The 17,667-nt window shown below is 39.4% G+C and overlaps 2 protein-coding genes across 2 annotated transcripts in view; one reads left to right on the plus strand and one right to left on the minus strand.

Moving 5' to 3' along the window:
• Window positions 1-13,167, plus strand: part of LOC133556918 (histone-lysine N-methyltransferase SETD1B-A-like) — an 18,187-nt gene extending 5,020 nt beyond the window's left edge. The window contains exons 5-17 of the mRNA XM_061907271.1: window positions 807-1,781; window positions 1,885-2,511; window positions 2,618-2,716; window positions 2,797-2,857; window positions 2,938-3,134; window positions 3,873-3,984; window positions 4,075-4,452; window positions 5,676-6,623; window positions 9,610-9,770; window positions 9,855-9,971; window positions 11,756-11,875; window positions 12,026-12,163; window positions 12,233-13,167. Coding sequence (XP_061763255.1) covers window positions 807-1,781; window positions 1,885-2,511; window positions 2,618-2,716; window positions 2,797-2,857; window positions 2,938-3,134; window positions 3,873-3,984; window positions 4,075-4,452; window positions 5,676-6,623; window positions 9,610-9,770; window positions 9,855-9,971; window positions 11,756-11,875; window positions 12,026-12,163; window positions 12,233-12,406 — 4,107 coding nt within the window. The 3' untranslated portion in view covers window positions 12,407-13,167. The remainder of the gene's footprint in view (window positions 1-806; window positions 1,782-1,884; window positions 2,512-2,617; window positions 2,717-2,796; window positions 2,858-2,937; window positions 3,135-3,872; window positions 3,985-4,074; window positions 4,453-5,675; window positions 6,624-9,609; window positions 9,771-9,854; window positions 9,972-11,755; window positions 11,876-12,025; window positions 12,164-12,232) is intronic.
• On the minus strand, window positions 12,487-16,443 carry hpdb (4-hydroxyphenylpyruvate dioxygenase b). Its single transcript, XM_061906828.1, has 14 exons — window positions 16,368-16,443; window positions 16,241-16,267; window positions 16,072-16,134; window positions 15,700-15,804; window positions 15,477-15,519; window positions 14,832-14,914; window positions 14,667-14,756; window positions 14,484-14,587; window positions 14,318-14,395; window positions 13,790-13,952; window positions 13,648-13,719; window positions 13,460-13,582; window positions 13,283-13,399; window positions 12,487-13,207 (listed from the first exon to the last, which is right to left on the minus strand). Exons 1-14 carry the CDS (start codon window positions 16,368-16,370, stop codon window positions 13,097-13,099), a joined length of 1,182 nt encoding a protein of 393 aa, XP_061762812.1. The 5' UTR covers window positions 16,371-16,443; the 3' UTR covers window positions 12,487-13,096.
• Window positions 16,444-17,667: the final 1,224 nt, after the last annotated feature.

The following is a 17,667-nucleotide window of genomic DNA, read 5'->3' on the forward strand; positions in this document are numbered from 1 at the left end:
ATTTGTTGCGTTCGCAAGTTGCATATCTGCGAGCGTTGTGTTCTAACGGATGCCAAAAAAAACAAAGTCAGGAAACATCAGGAACAGTGAGCAGGTAAGAATGTATTTTAATTCTACAAGGCAAGGAAAAAAATACAAAACCTTAGACGCGAGCATCGCATGGAGCCAAAAACACAAACAGGGAAAACAGCATGAAAGTCTTTAAGCGTGGAAAAACACTTAAGCGTGGTGAAAACAAGAAAACACAACTGTCGCGAGTACCAAACATTGATCCAGCAACTAAAGCTGGCTGACCAAAGAATATACAATTAATGATTAAACAAGGAGATAGGCGCAACTAGTAATCATAAACTTAAAACAGGTGTTTTCAGTAAGTGCCCATGCCGACAAGAAAAGAAAACAGAGAAATGAGCGCTGAGGACAAAACAGAAGACTAAACTGCAAATAATAATGAAAATACAACACAAGACATGACATGACAAAGGTCCATGACAGTATTGGCCCACGGCACATTGTAAAAAAAATATAATTAAACCAACTAACAATGGGAAAATAGAGCAAAAGGCCCCATGTTACAATAAAAAAGCTGAAATGTTTATATTAATATTTAATAACACAAAGTTTTGTTTTTAACTACGTATACAAATATCAGCAACTTATTCATAAAAACATCTTCAAGGTTGGCTGCAAGTCGGTTGTAATTTGTCTTTTTGGCACAGGGGGATAATATAATTTGTATTAATCTACATTATCTCTAAGTATAAAATATTTTTGTATTGTTGAGCATATTTACTTATTTTTTTCAGTGCAATGCCGCCACACATGGACAAGGGAGCCCAAACAGCATTGCTTCCCCACTCTCTCTAGACACAGCATATTCCAGTATGTGTCAGGATACGCCTTATAGCTTTGGGTTGACGCCTCGTTCGCAAGGAACCCCGGTCACTCCTTGCTTTACTGCGACTCCTCTCTCGCAGGACTCATGCTACTCAAGTCTTCAGGGCACTCCAATCTCCCAGGGGGAACCCTTGACTTACAGTATTCACAAACCTTTGAGAAAAGAGCTCTATTGTCGTACATTCTCAAGGTTTCAAGGGGGATCTGGTGAAGTCTCTGATGTAAAGTTTGTTTTAAAGCACTGCCAACCACAGCCTTCCCTCCCGCTCTTTACCCAAAGTAACAGGCAGCTTCTTCCACAAAGGACTACCAATGGAAACACATCCGGGCCCAATGACAAAAAACATTCCTTTCAAGTTATATCCTCTGCTCCAAAGTCCAGGAATGGGGTTGACACTACCTCAAACGATTTACCTATAAACTCTTTGAGCATCTTGAGCGTTGGCTTAGCAACCAACAATAAGGCTGAAGTGACTTTCCCACCTGACACACAAGCCAGCAGGGCAGCGTTACTTCAGTCATCTGACACTTGCATAACCAGAAATCCCCAACCAGAGACAGAGACTTTGGACTCACGCATTCAAAGTTTGTTGACAAACATCCAAAGTTCTGACAGTATATTTGGGAATACCTTGAAGGCTGATGTCTACTCTCAGGACAGCCCAACTTCACCCTGTTCACCCCAGAACTCCCCATACTCTGGTTTGGAAGATGTCAGTCCAGCACCGCTCTCTGAAGATGAGGAAATGTCCCAACCTGTGCTCTGTCTTTCATCCCAAAGAGATACAAAGGCTTCCTCTGCATTTGATTTGACATATTCTGAAGGACTGGAGGATGTAAACAGAACAACACATTCAGAGAGGTATCTGGCATCATATTCAAAGGTAATATTTCTGTTTCAGGAGCAAAAGTAGTGGTATTCAGTTGTTGTATTATCTGTCTTATTTCCTTAAGTTGTGAGTTCACACAGATCATGTCTCTTTTTAGGAGCTTCACTCATCAAATAAAGGCAAAGTACAATCAACGCAATCTCTTCCTCAGGCTCCCTGCAACGCTCACCAATCCAAACCCTCATTTGGCAATAAATATGGAGAGTTCTGTTCACCATTTACACCCTTATCTCTCTCCATTCCGTCTTTACTCCCTGCGCCACCTCGCCTCCCAAATGGCATAGTTTCTATTCCACCTCCAGCCTGGATCAAACCTCCAGGTCATCATGATGACATCTGCATACGTCCAGTCTCAATTCCACCACCTTCTAGTTTCCTGGTACCCCCACCTCCTTTGATGCTACCCTCTGTGCACACATGCCCCTTATCCTTACAACCCGCAAGTACCAGGGGCAATACACCAAGGCTTGAAAGTGTACCCTTAACTCCTAGTCCACCAACCTGGACCGCTCCACCTTTCCATTGTTTCAATTCTTTACTGCCCCCACCAGACTACCCTCACATGACAGACAACCTTCAGAAAGTTACAGTTGAAAAAGTTTTAGATGTGCTTGTAGAAGAACTGAAGTCAATCCTCAAGAAGGACATCACACGAAGAATGATTGAGGGTGTTGCATTCAAAGCGTTTGAGTACTGGTGGGACAATCAAGAGAAGAAAACAAAGGTAAATATTTCATCCTTATTTTTTTTTCATTGTGAGTGGTAACTTTTGTCACTTTAGTTAGAGATACACCTCTTTTGACTCATTATTCATTTTTGATCTACCGAAGCCACCAGTTTTGCCTTTGATGAATAAAAAATACAAACTTAAAAATAATCTGAATGACATTATGGGTGAGCGCAAAAAACCTCCACTCCCCTCATTTAAGGTAAGCAAAATAAGATCATTAACGGAACTGAAAAAAACGGAACTGAACGTTAACATGATGCAAAATGTCTTGCAATGCAGGTGAAGAAGAAACATGAAAACAACCTTGTAATATCAGAAGCAATTGAAAGTAACCACACTGGTAAGTTCAGGTACTTCCACTACTGGTTTTGTACCGTTCTTGATATGTTTCATGATATATGTTCCATGTGTGTTTTTTAGGTAGGACTGAAGGTGACATTATGGTGAAACCCACATGTGAGAAGCGTAAACAAAGACACGCAAGACCACTTGAGCTTGATAGTGATGAGGATGATAATCAAGACAAAGACTGTAAGACTCATCAAGAGGAGGAAAGGGAAACTATATCAGACAAAGAGGAACCAACAGGGTCCACAGTTGATAATGTCCACTTTATGGTAAATATGTGTTGCATGAGAAGTAACTGTTAATGAATGCTGTAATTTGTATTTTTTTTAAAATTTAAAACACAAGAGAATATAAAGGAACAATATTATATTAAAATCAGGTTATATTCTGTGGAAACATGCTATAAAAAACGTCCAATTAATTCATTCAACAGAACATTTGTGGGGTTAGAGGTCACTAAATTTGGAACCAAAAGAGGACATGCTGGTTTAAAATCTTTGAGGTGTTTAATGGGTTTGAGGTCTGGGATGTCAAAGTTTTTCACCCCAAACTCATCCAACATGTCTTTATTGGCTTTGCTGAATGTAAGACTAGAATAGAAAAAGGCCTTCCTTAAATAAGTTGAAAGTGTAAAATTGTCCGGAAGAAAATAATTAATTAATTAAAACTTCCATCCATCCATTTTCTACAGCTTATTCCCTATCGGGGTCGCGGGGGGCGCTGGCGCCTATCTCAGCTACAATCGGGCGGAAGGCGGGGTACACCCTGGACAAGTCGCCACCTCATCGCAGGGCCAACACAGATAGACAGACAACATTCACACTCACATTCACACACTAGGGCCAATTTAGTGTTGCAAACTTGACTTAGTAATAAATAGATGAAGTGTGTCCCAAGAGTTCTGTTCAGATCCTGTGTAAAACACAAAAGTTACATACATTCAGCACAACTAAAAAACATAACACTTTTTAACAGAAATTGATGACGGTAATGTTTTTGTATTTCAGTTTGGCACAAGAAAACATGTTGAAAATGAAGACGAGCGAGAGAAAACGGAAAAAAAGATGCAGATTGAAGACTTGTGTCAGGCTTCCTGTGAAGTGCTGTACTCCAACAGTGGTATGTTATTTATGTATAACACATGCTACTGAAAGCTCACAAATAAATACATTGCTTTTAGTAGGTTTTATTTTTGTTGTGTATTTGTAGAGACGCCGTCAGAGTGCAGCTCTTCAGAGGACATCGACTGCTCGTCCAACTTGGACTCCTCTGACTCTTTTACCTCAGAGAGCTATGAGGATTCCTCGTACACTGAGGACGACAATATGGAAGACAATTTAATTAACAGTGAAGCTGAGGAATGTATTGTACTATCATCAGATGAGGAGTCTATGGAGCTTGACCCCCCTGTTACCCCTTCAACCCCCCTCACTCCCGGCGCTCAGCTGGAACTGACCCCAGAGGACTGGTCAGACAATAGGGAGGAATCAGAGGTGAACCACTGCATGAGCCAACACGATGTAACGGTGGAGCTGCATATCAACAAGCCTCAGGAGTTAGAGCCCCAGTTTCCTATTGGGCTTACAGGTAATTTCAATTCAATTCAGTTTTGATTGTGAGTGACATAGCATGTCGATGAACATTTCTCTACATTTAGAATTCAAATGTAAACACATCAGATTCTAGCCAGAAGCTAATTTCCATCCGTGGTCCCTACACATGCAAGCAGACAGGGCTACAGCTTTACAAATACATGAAAACACTAGGATACATAATATAATACAGATAGGTAGAACATGACCTTACTAAATAATGCCTTGGAATCACACTGAAGCAACCAAAAACACAATTTAATTTATTGGTTTGCATAAAGCATACAAAGAGAATGTCTGCAACTTGTGCATGACTGATCAGAGAATGTACAATAACAACGCATTTGGTGGTGTTTGTAGTTCTAATTAGTTATTACTATTGTTATTTCTAATGATTGAAAATAGTATCATTATTTTACGATTTCAAAATGTGCTTTTACTGCCATCCTGTGTCTACTTTTGAGTCGTGAGGTATAAAATGAGTAAAACATCAATACAGTATTTGTTTTCCAATTTTTGTAAAAAGGTTAAGATTACACGGACCACTTAAAAGTTTGATAACAAAAAAAACCCTTAAAACATTGCAACTTTTGCTGCAACGTTCCAAAAAGCTGCTGCAAATTTTTAGGCTACTCCAAACACAAAAAAAACCCCTACAAAGTCCTGTAAGGACTGACCACCATACACTTAGTTTGACAATTACATACAGGTGGGTACATATCTGATTTTTCCATAACCATTTTTTACATACATTTTTACATTCCAGTGGGATATTCACATAATATGTGAGGTAGGTCGTTCCACAGGTTCCCACCCCGGACTGACAAAACAGATTGACCAAAAGTGATGCACTTGTGCAGTATTACCACGTCTCCTCTGGTTGAGGAACAGGTGATTCTATGCAAGATTAAATTCTTGTATATTTTAAAAATCCATCAAAGGAGTAGAGGCAAGATTCTGAAGTGCCTTTTGAAAAATGTAGTTTAGTTTTTAAAGTTTAGGAGCTTATGCTTTATAAGAATCTGACATTTATTTATTTTAATCAAAACTGACTGCTTCCTTATTGTCTTTCAACTGCTTTGTGGATTGAGAAATAGGCGAGAGAGAGAATTCAAAGTGTGAAAGAATCAGGGAGTGGATACATTTTCCTGCAGGTTTAAGCAGTTATTGGTATCAGCAAACATTTGTATGATGTGTTCTTGTCAATCATCTCTGTAGCAGTTGACATTGAACTTGATGCAGAATTCGAGAGCTATGCATGGACCTTGGGGTCTCCAAAGAACATCATGAGACCTCTCACTCCTACTGGCTGCTTGATTGACAGTGACCCAGACCTTGTGATCAGAAGCAAACCAACATCTCCAGCTGTTGAGGAGGTAGACCGGCCACAAACCCCAGGCAAGGGGATAGCAGCTCAATTAGGAAGCGAAAAATCAGCAGATGACCTCTTGCTAACCAACAGTGAGTTCCATCTTTCACACTCTATGTCACCAGCCCAGTTATTCCAGGAAAGACCCAAAACCCCCGGTAGAGAAGACACAAGATCGTGTACCTGTAACAATAAAGTTAGGGCACCAGGCTCAGCAGGATGCGAGGAATTGGTAAAAGATGATCCCAGTCAAACATACCCTCACCTTAGAAACCCCTTGACTAATTCATCACTGTTTAGCAATCCATTTTTATCAGCACCAAAGACTCCTGGGAGAGATTTTTTTATACCACGGAGAGCCGTAGTGCACAGAAGAAAGACTCACACCTCACAAACCATCTTAGATGACAAATTCCTTGGAACATCATCTCCATGTGGCCTTTCGGAGTCTTCATCTGATGGCAGAGAAGTGCAAACATATTTAGGTGGGAGAGCGATACCACTGCAAGGACTGGAAAACATGCCGGTTGTTCTCTTTGAGGGACATTCGAGTGACACAACAGTGAGGCGAAAACAGTGGAAGAGACGAAAAAGGAGGTGGAGAAAGAGCCGCCGTTTTTGTCACCAGTCTCTGAGGCAGCGTTCAGTGCATGAGCAGAACAGGATACTTCACAGTGTATGGAAGGACGGCCTTGATGAAGAGGATGCAAGGCTGCTGCAGTGCACTTATGAAAGATTGCAAGAGGAAGATGATGGTCGCAGCTGGATAAGTGACACCCTTTGGATACCTCATCCTTATATCCTTTTTCTTCATCAATGTCTTTGTAAGCGTTGCAGCCGAAAGTGATGTCACATTCGGTTGCCGTCGTCTCGGTCTCAAGCACTTGGTGGGCAAACAAACGTATTCAAAGCAAGAAGTCAAGTTAAAGCAGACGGAAAACGGCGTATACTGTATATGCACTGTTCTTGCATGTTTCTGTTAGATGTGTATACGTTTAGCAATATCAACATACAATATGTTGTTACAGTTGGCTATGCAGTCTGTGAGAGATTGACTATTGTAGTATGATATAAAAAGTCCACTTTGATGATGTTAGAACATTTTGTGTAAAGTTTTTCTTTTGAAGGGGAACTGCACTTTTTTAAAATTTTGCTTATCGTTCACAATTCTTATGAGAGACAAGAATACAAAAATTTTTTTTTGTTTTTTTTTCATTCTAACATGTTAAAATCGTCTCGTTCTAGGTGGCTAGCAATGCAGCTATTTGTTGAAATCCATTCGGCCCCTAAATCACTTTAAAACACCAACAAGACTTCATTCTGTATAATAATTAAGTTGTAATGACATTATTATTGTAAGAGCGAACGCTGAGGAACTTTTTTTCCAGCGTACTAACACATCGGCGTGCTACGATATTAGCTGTGAGCTATCTACAGTGAGAGGCAAGGTAGCGTCTACATCAGCACCCAAATGGCTTTTGTAATGCACAACACAATGCGATAGGGCACCAATCTGTATTGACTGAAGAACATAAACAATCATATTACAGTATCTAAATAGTATTAGCCCACATTTCAAGTTTTGTTTGTACACATCTAGCTCCACAGCTTATGTAGTTCTACAAAGTAATAACAAGCATGACATGCTGCATGTATAGTAATTGGTGTGACTCACTGGATCGACAGTTGCTCCTTTTGGTCCAGCTGCCCGGAGACGTTTCCAGTGGATTTGGGTAAGCACGGCTTTTATTTCGGCACAGCTTGGCTCGAAGTTCCACATTTTGAGTGTCAAAATGACGCCGACCTCACTGTCTCGTCTTCTGTCTGCTCCAACCTTTCACGCTCTCTCCGCGCTTGCTTCTTCATCCGCCGTATATTCAGCTTTAAAAAGATAACGTTGTGAATCCTCATTTGTCCAAAAATAGTCGTCTTTGTTGTCTGTTACAAAGTCTGCCATGATTAAAAAAACACTCACGTTTGTTTCCGGAAGTAGGAACACACATTTCAATCAATCAATCAATGTTTACTAATATAGCCCTAAATCACTAGTGTCTCAAAGGGCTGCACAAACCACTACGACATCCTCGGTAGGCCCGCATAAGGGCAAGGAAAACTCACACCCAGCGGGACGTCGGTGACAATGATGACTATGAGAACCTTGGAGAGGACGAAAGCAATGGATGTCGAGCGGGTCTAACATGATACCGTGAAAGTTCAATCCATAATGGATCCAACACAGCCGCGAGAATCCAGTCCAAAGCGGATCCAACACAGCAGCGAGAGTCCCGTTCACAGCGGAGCCAGCAGGAAACCATCCCAAGCGGAGGCGGATCAGCAGCGCAGAGATGTCCCCAGCCGATACACAGGCAAGCAGTACATGGCCACCGGATCGGACCGGACCCCCTCCACAAGGGATAATCCTTGATATCACTTGACAAATCTTTTTTTGATCAATTCTAGGGAGCTATTCTATCGCATAGTTTGATTTTTTGGTCGGATCCGCTTTTTGCATGAAGATCTAGGCCCCTTGCGGACTAAGAGAGTTTGCCCACTGCTTGCTACACAACAACAGCCATATCGGCTTGGTTGAGCACCAAAGTTTGTAACTTATGAGAAGAAGTCACCAGACATAATACGAGCAATGGGAAATTTTAAGTAAAGCTCTTAACCATGAGCTCTGTATGAGGCCAGCTGAGTTCGAGGAAACACAAAAAAGTATCAATCAATCAATCAATGTTTACTTATATAGCCCCAAATCACTAGTGTTGTTGCCGGACATCGAAAATGTGTTGCTACCGAAATGGAAATAAATAGGCAATACCGGTACTTAAAATGACCAAATTACGGTAAATATTGTACATATTAAATATTGGTATAAACGTGTCTGTTACTACATTATATTTTTACTTGCATTGTGTATATAAAACATTGATGGAGGGTCTTGAAGTGGTTTTAGAGGGCTTTGAAGGCTACAGCGATGACTCCTATTAGCCACATCTTCAAAGTCATTTTTTCATCTTTAAAATCCTAAAAAAAGGACATGTGTGTTCTTGTCTCTCATAATGATTGTGAACAATAGGCACAATTACAAAAAAGTGTAGTTCCTCTTTCAGAGTGTATGGATCCCATATGGCTGGAATATTCGCTTCTAAATCTCTATAATATAGGGCTGGACAGTTAATTAAATTATAATTTCTATTTTGATTATGGCTTTTCACAATTATGAAAATATAATAGAAAAAAGAAAATGATTAATGGGCAACATGCACGCAAATTCCGGAGCTTGTGACATTGAAACAGATAAGGAGCAAATGAGTGAAAATAGAGCATGTCTACTATAAGTTTGGGATCGCACGATGGTTGTTACTCTTTGTTTGACACATCCCTAGTATGCCTAATTAATTTATTTCTGCGTTCACTGCACAGCATAAAGTGAGTTGCCTCTTTATTCGTCAAGCTGCGAACAACAGCACAGCACACTTCCCCCTTCACAATAATAGCGTGGTGCACCACATCCTGTCTGACTGCGCTAAGAAAACAATGGTTCCAAAAAGTACCTAGCACTAGCATAATGTACTCAAAGCACTTATTGCTACATTCACACAATTCATATACTTTGAACTGAAATACTGGTGGCTATATTGAAATGTTTGCCCTCCACGTGAAAACCGTAGCAATATAGTCATTTTTCTTTTGCATGTTGACCTCAGTTTCCACATAAAATATTTTAACAGATTAGTCATGGTTCAATTTTTTGTGTTGACACGCTTAACTGCCACTCACTGACTAAAGTTGTAGAAAAGAACGAAGGACCCCAATTATGGCAACATAAACACAACACCGGCTCAGCCCGCAGTGAAGGCTTCTACAAAATCCACTGGAGGGAAAAACTTGAATACCTCAGCAAAGCCAGAAGCAGTGAGCTTCCTTCTGCAGTCTCTCAGGTATTAACTACAGCAGTGCTGTATGTGTGCCATGCAGTACTACTGTATATGTATGTAACATAAGTGCGGGTTTTGTCCCAGCAGGAACTTTTGACACAGCCCACCTCACTTCGCTCTGGATCAGACTTCAGGTCGGAACAGCGTCGTCTGCTGTCATCTTTCAGCTGCGATAGTGACCTGGTCAAGTTTAACCAGCTCAAAGTTAGTGAACACACATTAATATGAGGATAAAGCATTAACTGATTCCAAAACCAAGATGTATCTTTTGAGGTCAAAGTTTACCCTAATTCTTAACAGACTTTACTGTTTGTGATAGGTGTTTGTTTATTTTGTGGATAAAAATATGTAAATGATTTTGATGTGTTAATTTGAAAAAGAGAATTAGACAGTTGCAGTTTATTGTTTTTTGTATGATATGTTTTTTTTCATGCAGTGAATCGTTTTTCGTATGAATGTTTTTTAATGCTCTAGTTTTGTATAGTGCCTCGGTTATACCATATCATTCTGTGGAATTGAGTGCCTGAACAAAAATTCTGTATATTTTTTAATGAGTGAACCTGCAAAATAAGCTGCCATAGTGCTATAGAACTATGCAAGTGGCAGCACTTTGATAAAAAGGTGAGATACACTTCAGGGAAGAATTTGTTTTAAAAAATCCATTTAAAAAGATCAACAATACCTAATTTACATTCTTTAACCTGTATAATAACACGCATGACGTGCTGCATGTATCATGATCAATATAAAGTGTGACTCACTCGATGGACAGTTGTATCTTTGGCCCAACTGGCCTGGGATGTTTTTTCTGGTTAACTTTGGGTAAGCGCTGCTTTTATGTTGAAATAGCTTGGCTTCAAGTTCCACATTTTGCAGCTTTGATTCACTTTCACCTCACTCTGTCTGCGTGTGTCTGCTCTAACGTCTCAGAAGTAGTTGATCCTCTATAAATTCAGATTTAAAAATATAAGGATGTTGATCTTCAATTGTCCAAAAATAGTCATCTTTGTTGTTTGTTACCAAGTCTGACATGATGACAATACACACAAGCATTTTGTATCCGGAAGTAGGAACACACATTGTCGGACTTGTGCTGCAATGGAAACGGAAATAAATATGGCAAATAATTAGTTCCGGCAATGATTGAAATGACCAAAATATGGAAAATATTGTACATATTACGTAGAAGTATGAACCTGTCTGTCATGACATTACATATGTATTTGCAGTGTGTATACAAAACGTCGGAGGGTTTTGAAGTTGTTTTAGAGGACTTTGAATGCTACAACGGTGACTTCCATTTGTCACATCTTGAAAGTGTTTTTGATCATCTTTAAAATCCCCCACTAAAAAAAGATGTCTGTGGTTTTGTCTCTCTAATGATTCTGAACAATTGGCAAAGTTCCAAAAAAAAGTGCGGTTCCCCTCTAAAACAAAGCAATGATTGCACTACTGCAGATTTGTGTTAGTCACGTCCACCGACTCTGACAGGTGAGTTTAGCATATAATCATAAATAATGAAATCAATAATTAATTCAGTAATGAAATTACAAAATGTATAATTAATGAAATGATAGAATAATTAATTGTAATTTTACATTAAATACATAAATGACACATTTTATGGTACATTGATGTATTTAATTCCACATGTAATTGATTGATGGCACATTTAACCAATCATTTAACGATTTAGTTATTTAATTTAGTCCCATCTGGCCCTCCATGTTAGTCAACCATTACCATGTCATTCTTACAGTGTTTTGGTTGGTGCTACAGTATTTATTTTGATATTTTTGTCTGTCTGTTTGTCTGGAACGGTTTAATTAGATTTATTCTGGAAAATCATTACCCTATATAGCTTGTCCTCTGATTCAGTTTCATCTGACCTATTGAAATGGATTACTAACAAAAACAATGGGACCACTGAATGGGATTTGCATACTGACCACATTATGGTATTTTTTTTTTCTTTTTTCTTTTTTCAGTTCCGAAAGAAGAGGATTCGCTTCAGTCGAAGTCACATCCACGATTGGGGTCTGTTTGCCATGGAGCAAATAGCAGCTGATGAAATGGTGATTGAATACGTAGGCCAAATGATCAGACAGGTGAGACAAAAACAAGGTGTACTCACAACACTACACTACTACCCCCTACAAATGTCCCCTTTCATAATGCTGTAAAGAGTGGTTATCAGTTATGAACGTGCACCGTGGCTGTTGATTTGTGACCCCTGTGTGTACTATCTTTCGCCTCAGAACATCGCTGACATGAGAGAGCACAGATACGAGGAGCAAGGCATTGGCAGCAGCTATTTGTTTCGGGTCGATCAAGACACCATTATTGATGCCACTAAATGCGGGAATTTAGCCAGATTCATCAACCACAGCTGTAATGTGAGTAAGACATGTTTTTATTTATTATTGTATGAATCAATTTCAAAACTGTGTATTTGTGTCCTGCAGCCCAATTGCTATGCAAAGATCATCACAGTAGAGTCTCAGAAGAAGATAGTGATTTACTCGCGACAGCCGATACGCATCAACGAAGAAATAACGTACGATTACAAGTTTCCCATTGAAGACACAAAAATTCCTTGTTTGTGTGGAGCTGAAAGCTGCCGGGGATCTTTGAACTAATAACAGCTGGAGAGGCTCTGCTTACATCTCAGAAATGAGCCTGTGCTGCCTGAAGTACTGTTTAAAATAAACACAGACACTGAAGATCTACCTTTTTAATCGTATTCAGACATGAGCATGCAGGCACTCACTGGACTTCGACAAAAGGTGAGAGCTGCACCAATCAGGAACTTTTCAAACCAGCACTTATAAGCTATTGTATCATATAATGTACTATGAGTACTTTTGTCAATGATTTAATCAAAGTAAATACAGTCAGACACTGTAAAGGCAAACACCACAGTATGTTCTGCATAATGTAGCCATTGTTTAATTTTTGTATTCCTCAAACAAAACAAAAAAAATGTTGTATGCAAAACTGTATGATCTGATATCATAACACACCCTTTTCAATAGTGTGAAGTCAAGACTCAGCAATGTTTTCAAAGAGTTATTTTAACCCCAGAGATTAAAAATAAATTGTAAGAAGACATCATGAAAAGTACCAGAATCAGTTAGGCGTACATTGGCTGTGTTTTTGGATCTTCTCAAAGCTACCTGTACATTCAACATACCTTGGTGTATGGCTTGTCCTCATTAATTTCACAGGTAAGCTGGATACTATCCGAGTGTAAACCATAAGTGAAGTCGACATATATTACACAAAAAAAAACAAATACACTCACTGGTAACACATTGTTTGTTAATGGATCACATGTTATTGGTCACACCATCGGCTGTCAGGATGGTTAAATTTCCTCTGGCTTGTTGGTCAGCTTCAATGGCTTCAAAAAGAGACTTGAAGTTTCCCGCACCGAAGCCCTGTGGGTCAAACACAATGTATTTCAGGTGTGAGTAAATGGAAGCTCTAGAGATGTTCAACCTATCCGTCCTTACCTGGTGATTATGTCTTTGAATGACTTCCAAGAAGACAGTGGGTCGGTCTTGAACTGGCTTGGTGAAGATCTGAAGTAAGTAGCCGTTTTCGTCATAGTCCACCAGGATCTTCAACTCCTGGACAGATAGCGCAACATGACCTTTTTGTTTGATTACCTCCAAATGTTTTGATCCTACCTGCAGGACATCCAAATCCTCTTCAATTTTCACCTTGAAGTGTTTTAACTTCTCCCGCAGTTGCTCGTAGTAGGTGTCCGGTACGGACATAAACTCTGTTCCACGCTCTTTTAGGTTTCTAATCTACAAAAATGTCATTCATATAATTTTTTTGGGGATGCGACACAATTATGTTTTAATGAACTCACTGCTGTGATGATATCTGATGTGTTCATGGCAATATGCTGCACCCCAGGACCTCCATAGTACTCCACATACTCCTGTAAGGTAGGAGAACATGCATTCATAAATTCACTGTGGTTCTAAATCGACCACGTTCATGAATCAGACCTGGATTTGAGACTTTTTTTTGCCCATTGCAGGTTCGTTGATTGGCATCTTTACAGTCTCTTCATAGTTGGCCACAACAATGGAGCGAAGAGCACTGAACTCAGTCTGCAGCTGCTTGTCATCCACTGACCAAAATCGGTGAAAGAGGAGGTTCCTCTGGTACCTTTTTAGGTGGTGAGTGATATAAGGTAAGGTCAGGCCTTTTTGGTTCTTTGAACTTGCTGAATTCCACCCTCGCTGCAACTTGATTAAAACAAACGGCTGCAGTTGTGGATTTTTAATGTGTGAGAAACTGCCTCCTTCTGTGGCACCACCTCTTTACAGAGCAGCCAATCATCAGCTTCATTTAGAGAACTGCCCTGCTTGTTACAGTCTAAACATGGTCCAGATGTTGAGAACCATTGGAGGCTCTTAACACAAAAGACCACATGATGCTGATCTCTGAAGTGTTGAAAAAAGTTTTAGCCGTTGCAGATCTGAAAGCATAATTCTCCAGCCACAAGTTTTTTTTTTCTAATAATCACTTACCATTCCACCACTGAAACCATTTCATTGTCTGGTTGGTTCCCCACAACATGATCGATAAAGTTCAGTTTTCCCTCTGGTCTGTAGTGAAAGCAAACTCAAGTAAACAATTCACACATTTAACAACCTTTTTTGTGTCCAACACTCCTGTTGTAACTACCCTACTCACAATTTGACTAACGACGGGTCCTTGAATAGAGGCGGTTGGAAACCAGGTAGAAACAAACCACTGTATCCTGTTCTTTCCACTAATGTGTGTGTGGTGTCGCCGTACTGTTGCAGAACAAGCAAGTGTATCATGTTTGAAGAGGACTTTCGAATCATTCAACCTAATGAACGACTGTTCTCTTACTGTTTGCAGCACAGCAAGTCTGACTTTCCCATGCTTGTCCTCCAGACTGTAGGGCTCCTTTACAACTACTGCTCCTCGCTCTTTGGCTTTCTGCAAAAATATCAGTAAGGTTAGCATTTTAGGCTGTTAAAATATGGTCTTACAACAAAAAAAATGTTGCATTACCTGCACTAAGAAGTCACAGTTTTCCACAGTAAATGCAATGTCTTTCACTCCATCCCCATGCTTGACTAAATGAGCTCCCATCTCTGAGAAATTGTTAAAAGGACAGCAGTTACAAATGTGCATTATTGATTGTGATAGAATTGACCGTTACAAAAACAAAACTACCTCATGTCATGGCGGAATTTGTGAACCATAATTTAACTATCTATTCATGTAAACTGTACTAATAGTTATGCATTTATTTGTTATTTTGTGGAAGGTTGAAAAAAAAGTGATACATTTCAGTGGAAATTATTTCTAGACAGAAAAGTGGTAATGCTTGAATAAGGTCCCTATTCCTTTTCGGACATGTTAGAATGTGTAACTGTAAACATGCCATGTACGTTTGTACACAATGTAACTGTATACATGTTCAAAACACATCATTATAATGTTATTATTTTATTTTCATTACTCTTTTTGTTGTTTTTTGGTCTACTTCTTTTCTTTTTTCATTAAACACGTCCAAAATAAATACTTACAATACAATACAACACAATCACATCAAAGTTGGAAAAAAAATGCATACAAACTTCAGACATTAAATAAAACCAAATAAATGAAATTTAATTGTGCGATTCAGATCATTAAAGTTAGTTGTTGTACCTTTGTTTCCAGGATTCAGGGCAGATGAGAACACATAAATGATCTGTGGATACAAAGGCAAATTGAAAAACTATCACACTTAATAATTAATATTTGTGTATATTAAGCTGCTTTGGTACTTTCACAAATAAAAATGCAACTAACTAGTGTAACTTTTGTGGACAAGAAATCAATATTATAGTATATCATATTTTTATCCAGGTGTACTTCCAAGTTTCTTGACCTTTCCTTGCTTGACGACGTGTGACACGACATCTCGACTGCCTGTCTCCAAACCCTGGTAAGCGAAGGGCTCAAATCCCATTTTATTGCAGTAATATGATGCTGCCTGTTGAAAGAAAATAATGATATTTCATTTATGAGAAGAATGCAGTAAGTTGAATTTATACTGGCAAATGGTGCCATCTGCTGGCGACAGGTCAGACGATTATATGGATAGTGTTAACTTGCTGGGTCCCCCCACCCCTTGAAAGAACCAATAGTGTTGCTGGATGTATAAAGTCCAGTACCCTAAAATGGTTTGTTATTGTAACTAAACTTTCTTCCAGCTAGAGAAACAAATTGGGACAACATGATTCTGATACCTATGACATACCTGTTTTGCATTCCCAACCCAGAATCTCAAGTGATCAAAGCAGAGCATCTGTCCCTGCTCATGCTACAGACAAGAAGACATAAATGCAAGTATTTTTAAAAGCATTCTCAAATATCTTTTATACCACATTTAAAAGCAAAGTCAAACTCCACATATGTCCTTTATATACCTTCTCGCCTTTGTCAGTATATGTTGTCTGCAAACAAAAAGCAAATCAAATTCAATAAATTAACAAAATGTCAAAATAAACTACCTCACAATACAATAAATAAACCCAGAATTCGAAAATCCCTTACCATGTTTCTCCTGCTGATCACTCCAGGTTATCGGGATGAACTTGTGAATTCAGGTTAGCTGATTTCATCTTTTTAAACCCATACCCAGAAAGAGAGGAGGAGATTGACAAGAGGAGGAGTGGCAAAGAGGAAGAGTGCTTAGTGCCACATTCTGTGTTACACAATGATGACAATAAGAAATTGTGTAAACACACACTTGTTGCCAATTGGAGACCCTACATAGCATCATCTTATTAAGACCCCATTTTTAAAAGTCCATATGCAAATAAGAGCTAATTAAAAACACATTTTGCAGATTGCCTCTCCATATGTTGTGTCCCTCTGACACTTATACATATAATATCAATATAATGATAAGACAAAAAGCTAATGTTTTATTGTATATTTTGTGTGAGAGGTGTACAGACAGGATTAGAATTACAGCTATGTTTTTGTAGAAGTCCATATGTTTGTGTTTAGCGGTGAGAGGAGGCTCACCCTTTCAGCACTCTCATTGGCTCGCTGGCAGCTCACCCCTCAAGGAAACACGCTTAACTGTCAGTGGAACGTCCTGTCTTTGGACCCCAAAGCTCCAGTGGCAGATAGGGACAAAGCCGCACCTACTACCAAAGGTTCCAGACACAGTAATGATCCAAAAACAGAAACACACCAACAACATAAAACAGATACAAAGGGGAAATGTTGCAAAAAAAAATGCTGCAGAGGACATAAAAGAATTGGTTTCCACTGTCGGACAGCCACTTGTGATGATACGCCATGGAGACGGAAAACACACTCGACAATTAGACCGACAGGGTCTATGGTGGAAGGGAGCTGGAAATGAGTTAACTTAGAAAAGCTATCCACGACAAGAGGCGGGGTGTCTCGTCAGCAACATATGCGTCTTGATGAGGTGTGGCGGGAAACAAGAAACAGAAGGATGGCAGGCAAACTTAGACCAAAGTGGGGAACCACTCCAGTGTGTTTGTGCAAAGCTCAGGAACATCAAAGAGGCGGTGAGGTCAAAGGTGTTCAGGAAGAATCGGGTTATTGGCATTGTCTGACACACACCTTAACCTCAAGCTGTAGGGAACCAGTGATGAGGGAAGGCTGGACAAGGGGTTATATAAGTCAAAATAGAATATGAAATGTTTGTATTCACCAATGTTTTCTTAGCCGGGATTTGTTTGTAGGTAAGAAAAAAATCTACGAGTGCTGCAGAGCACTCTTAGAGTGGCCTATTTGTTCTTAAGTGTGACAAGTTCCCTTACTTCTATTGTCTAATGTTAAAGTAATATCATAGATAGACGGATAGATAGAT

This window comes from Nerophis ophidion, linkage group LG07 (assembly GCF_033978795.1).
Source record: "Nerophis ophidion isolate RoL-2023_Sa linkage group LG07, RoL_Noph_v1.0, whole genome shotgun sequence".
In the NCBI taxonomy this organism is placed as follows: Eukaryota; Metazoa; Chordata; class Actinopteri; order Syngnathiformes; family Syngnathidae; genus Nerophis; species Nerophis ophidion.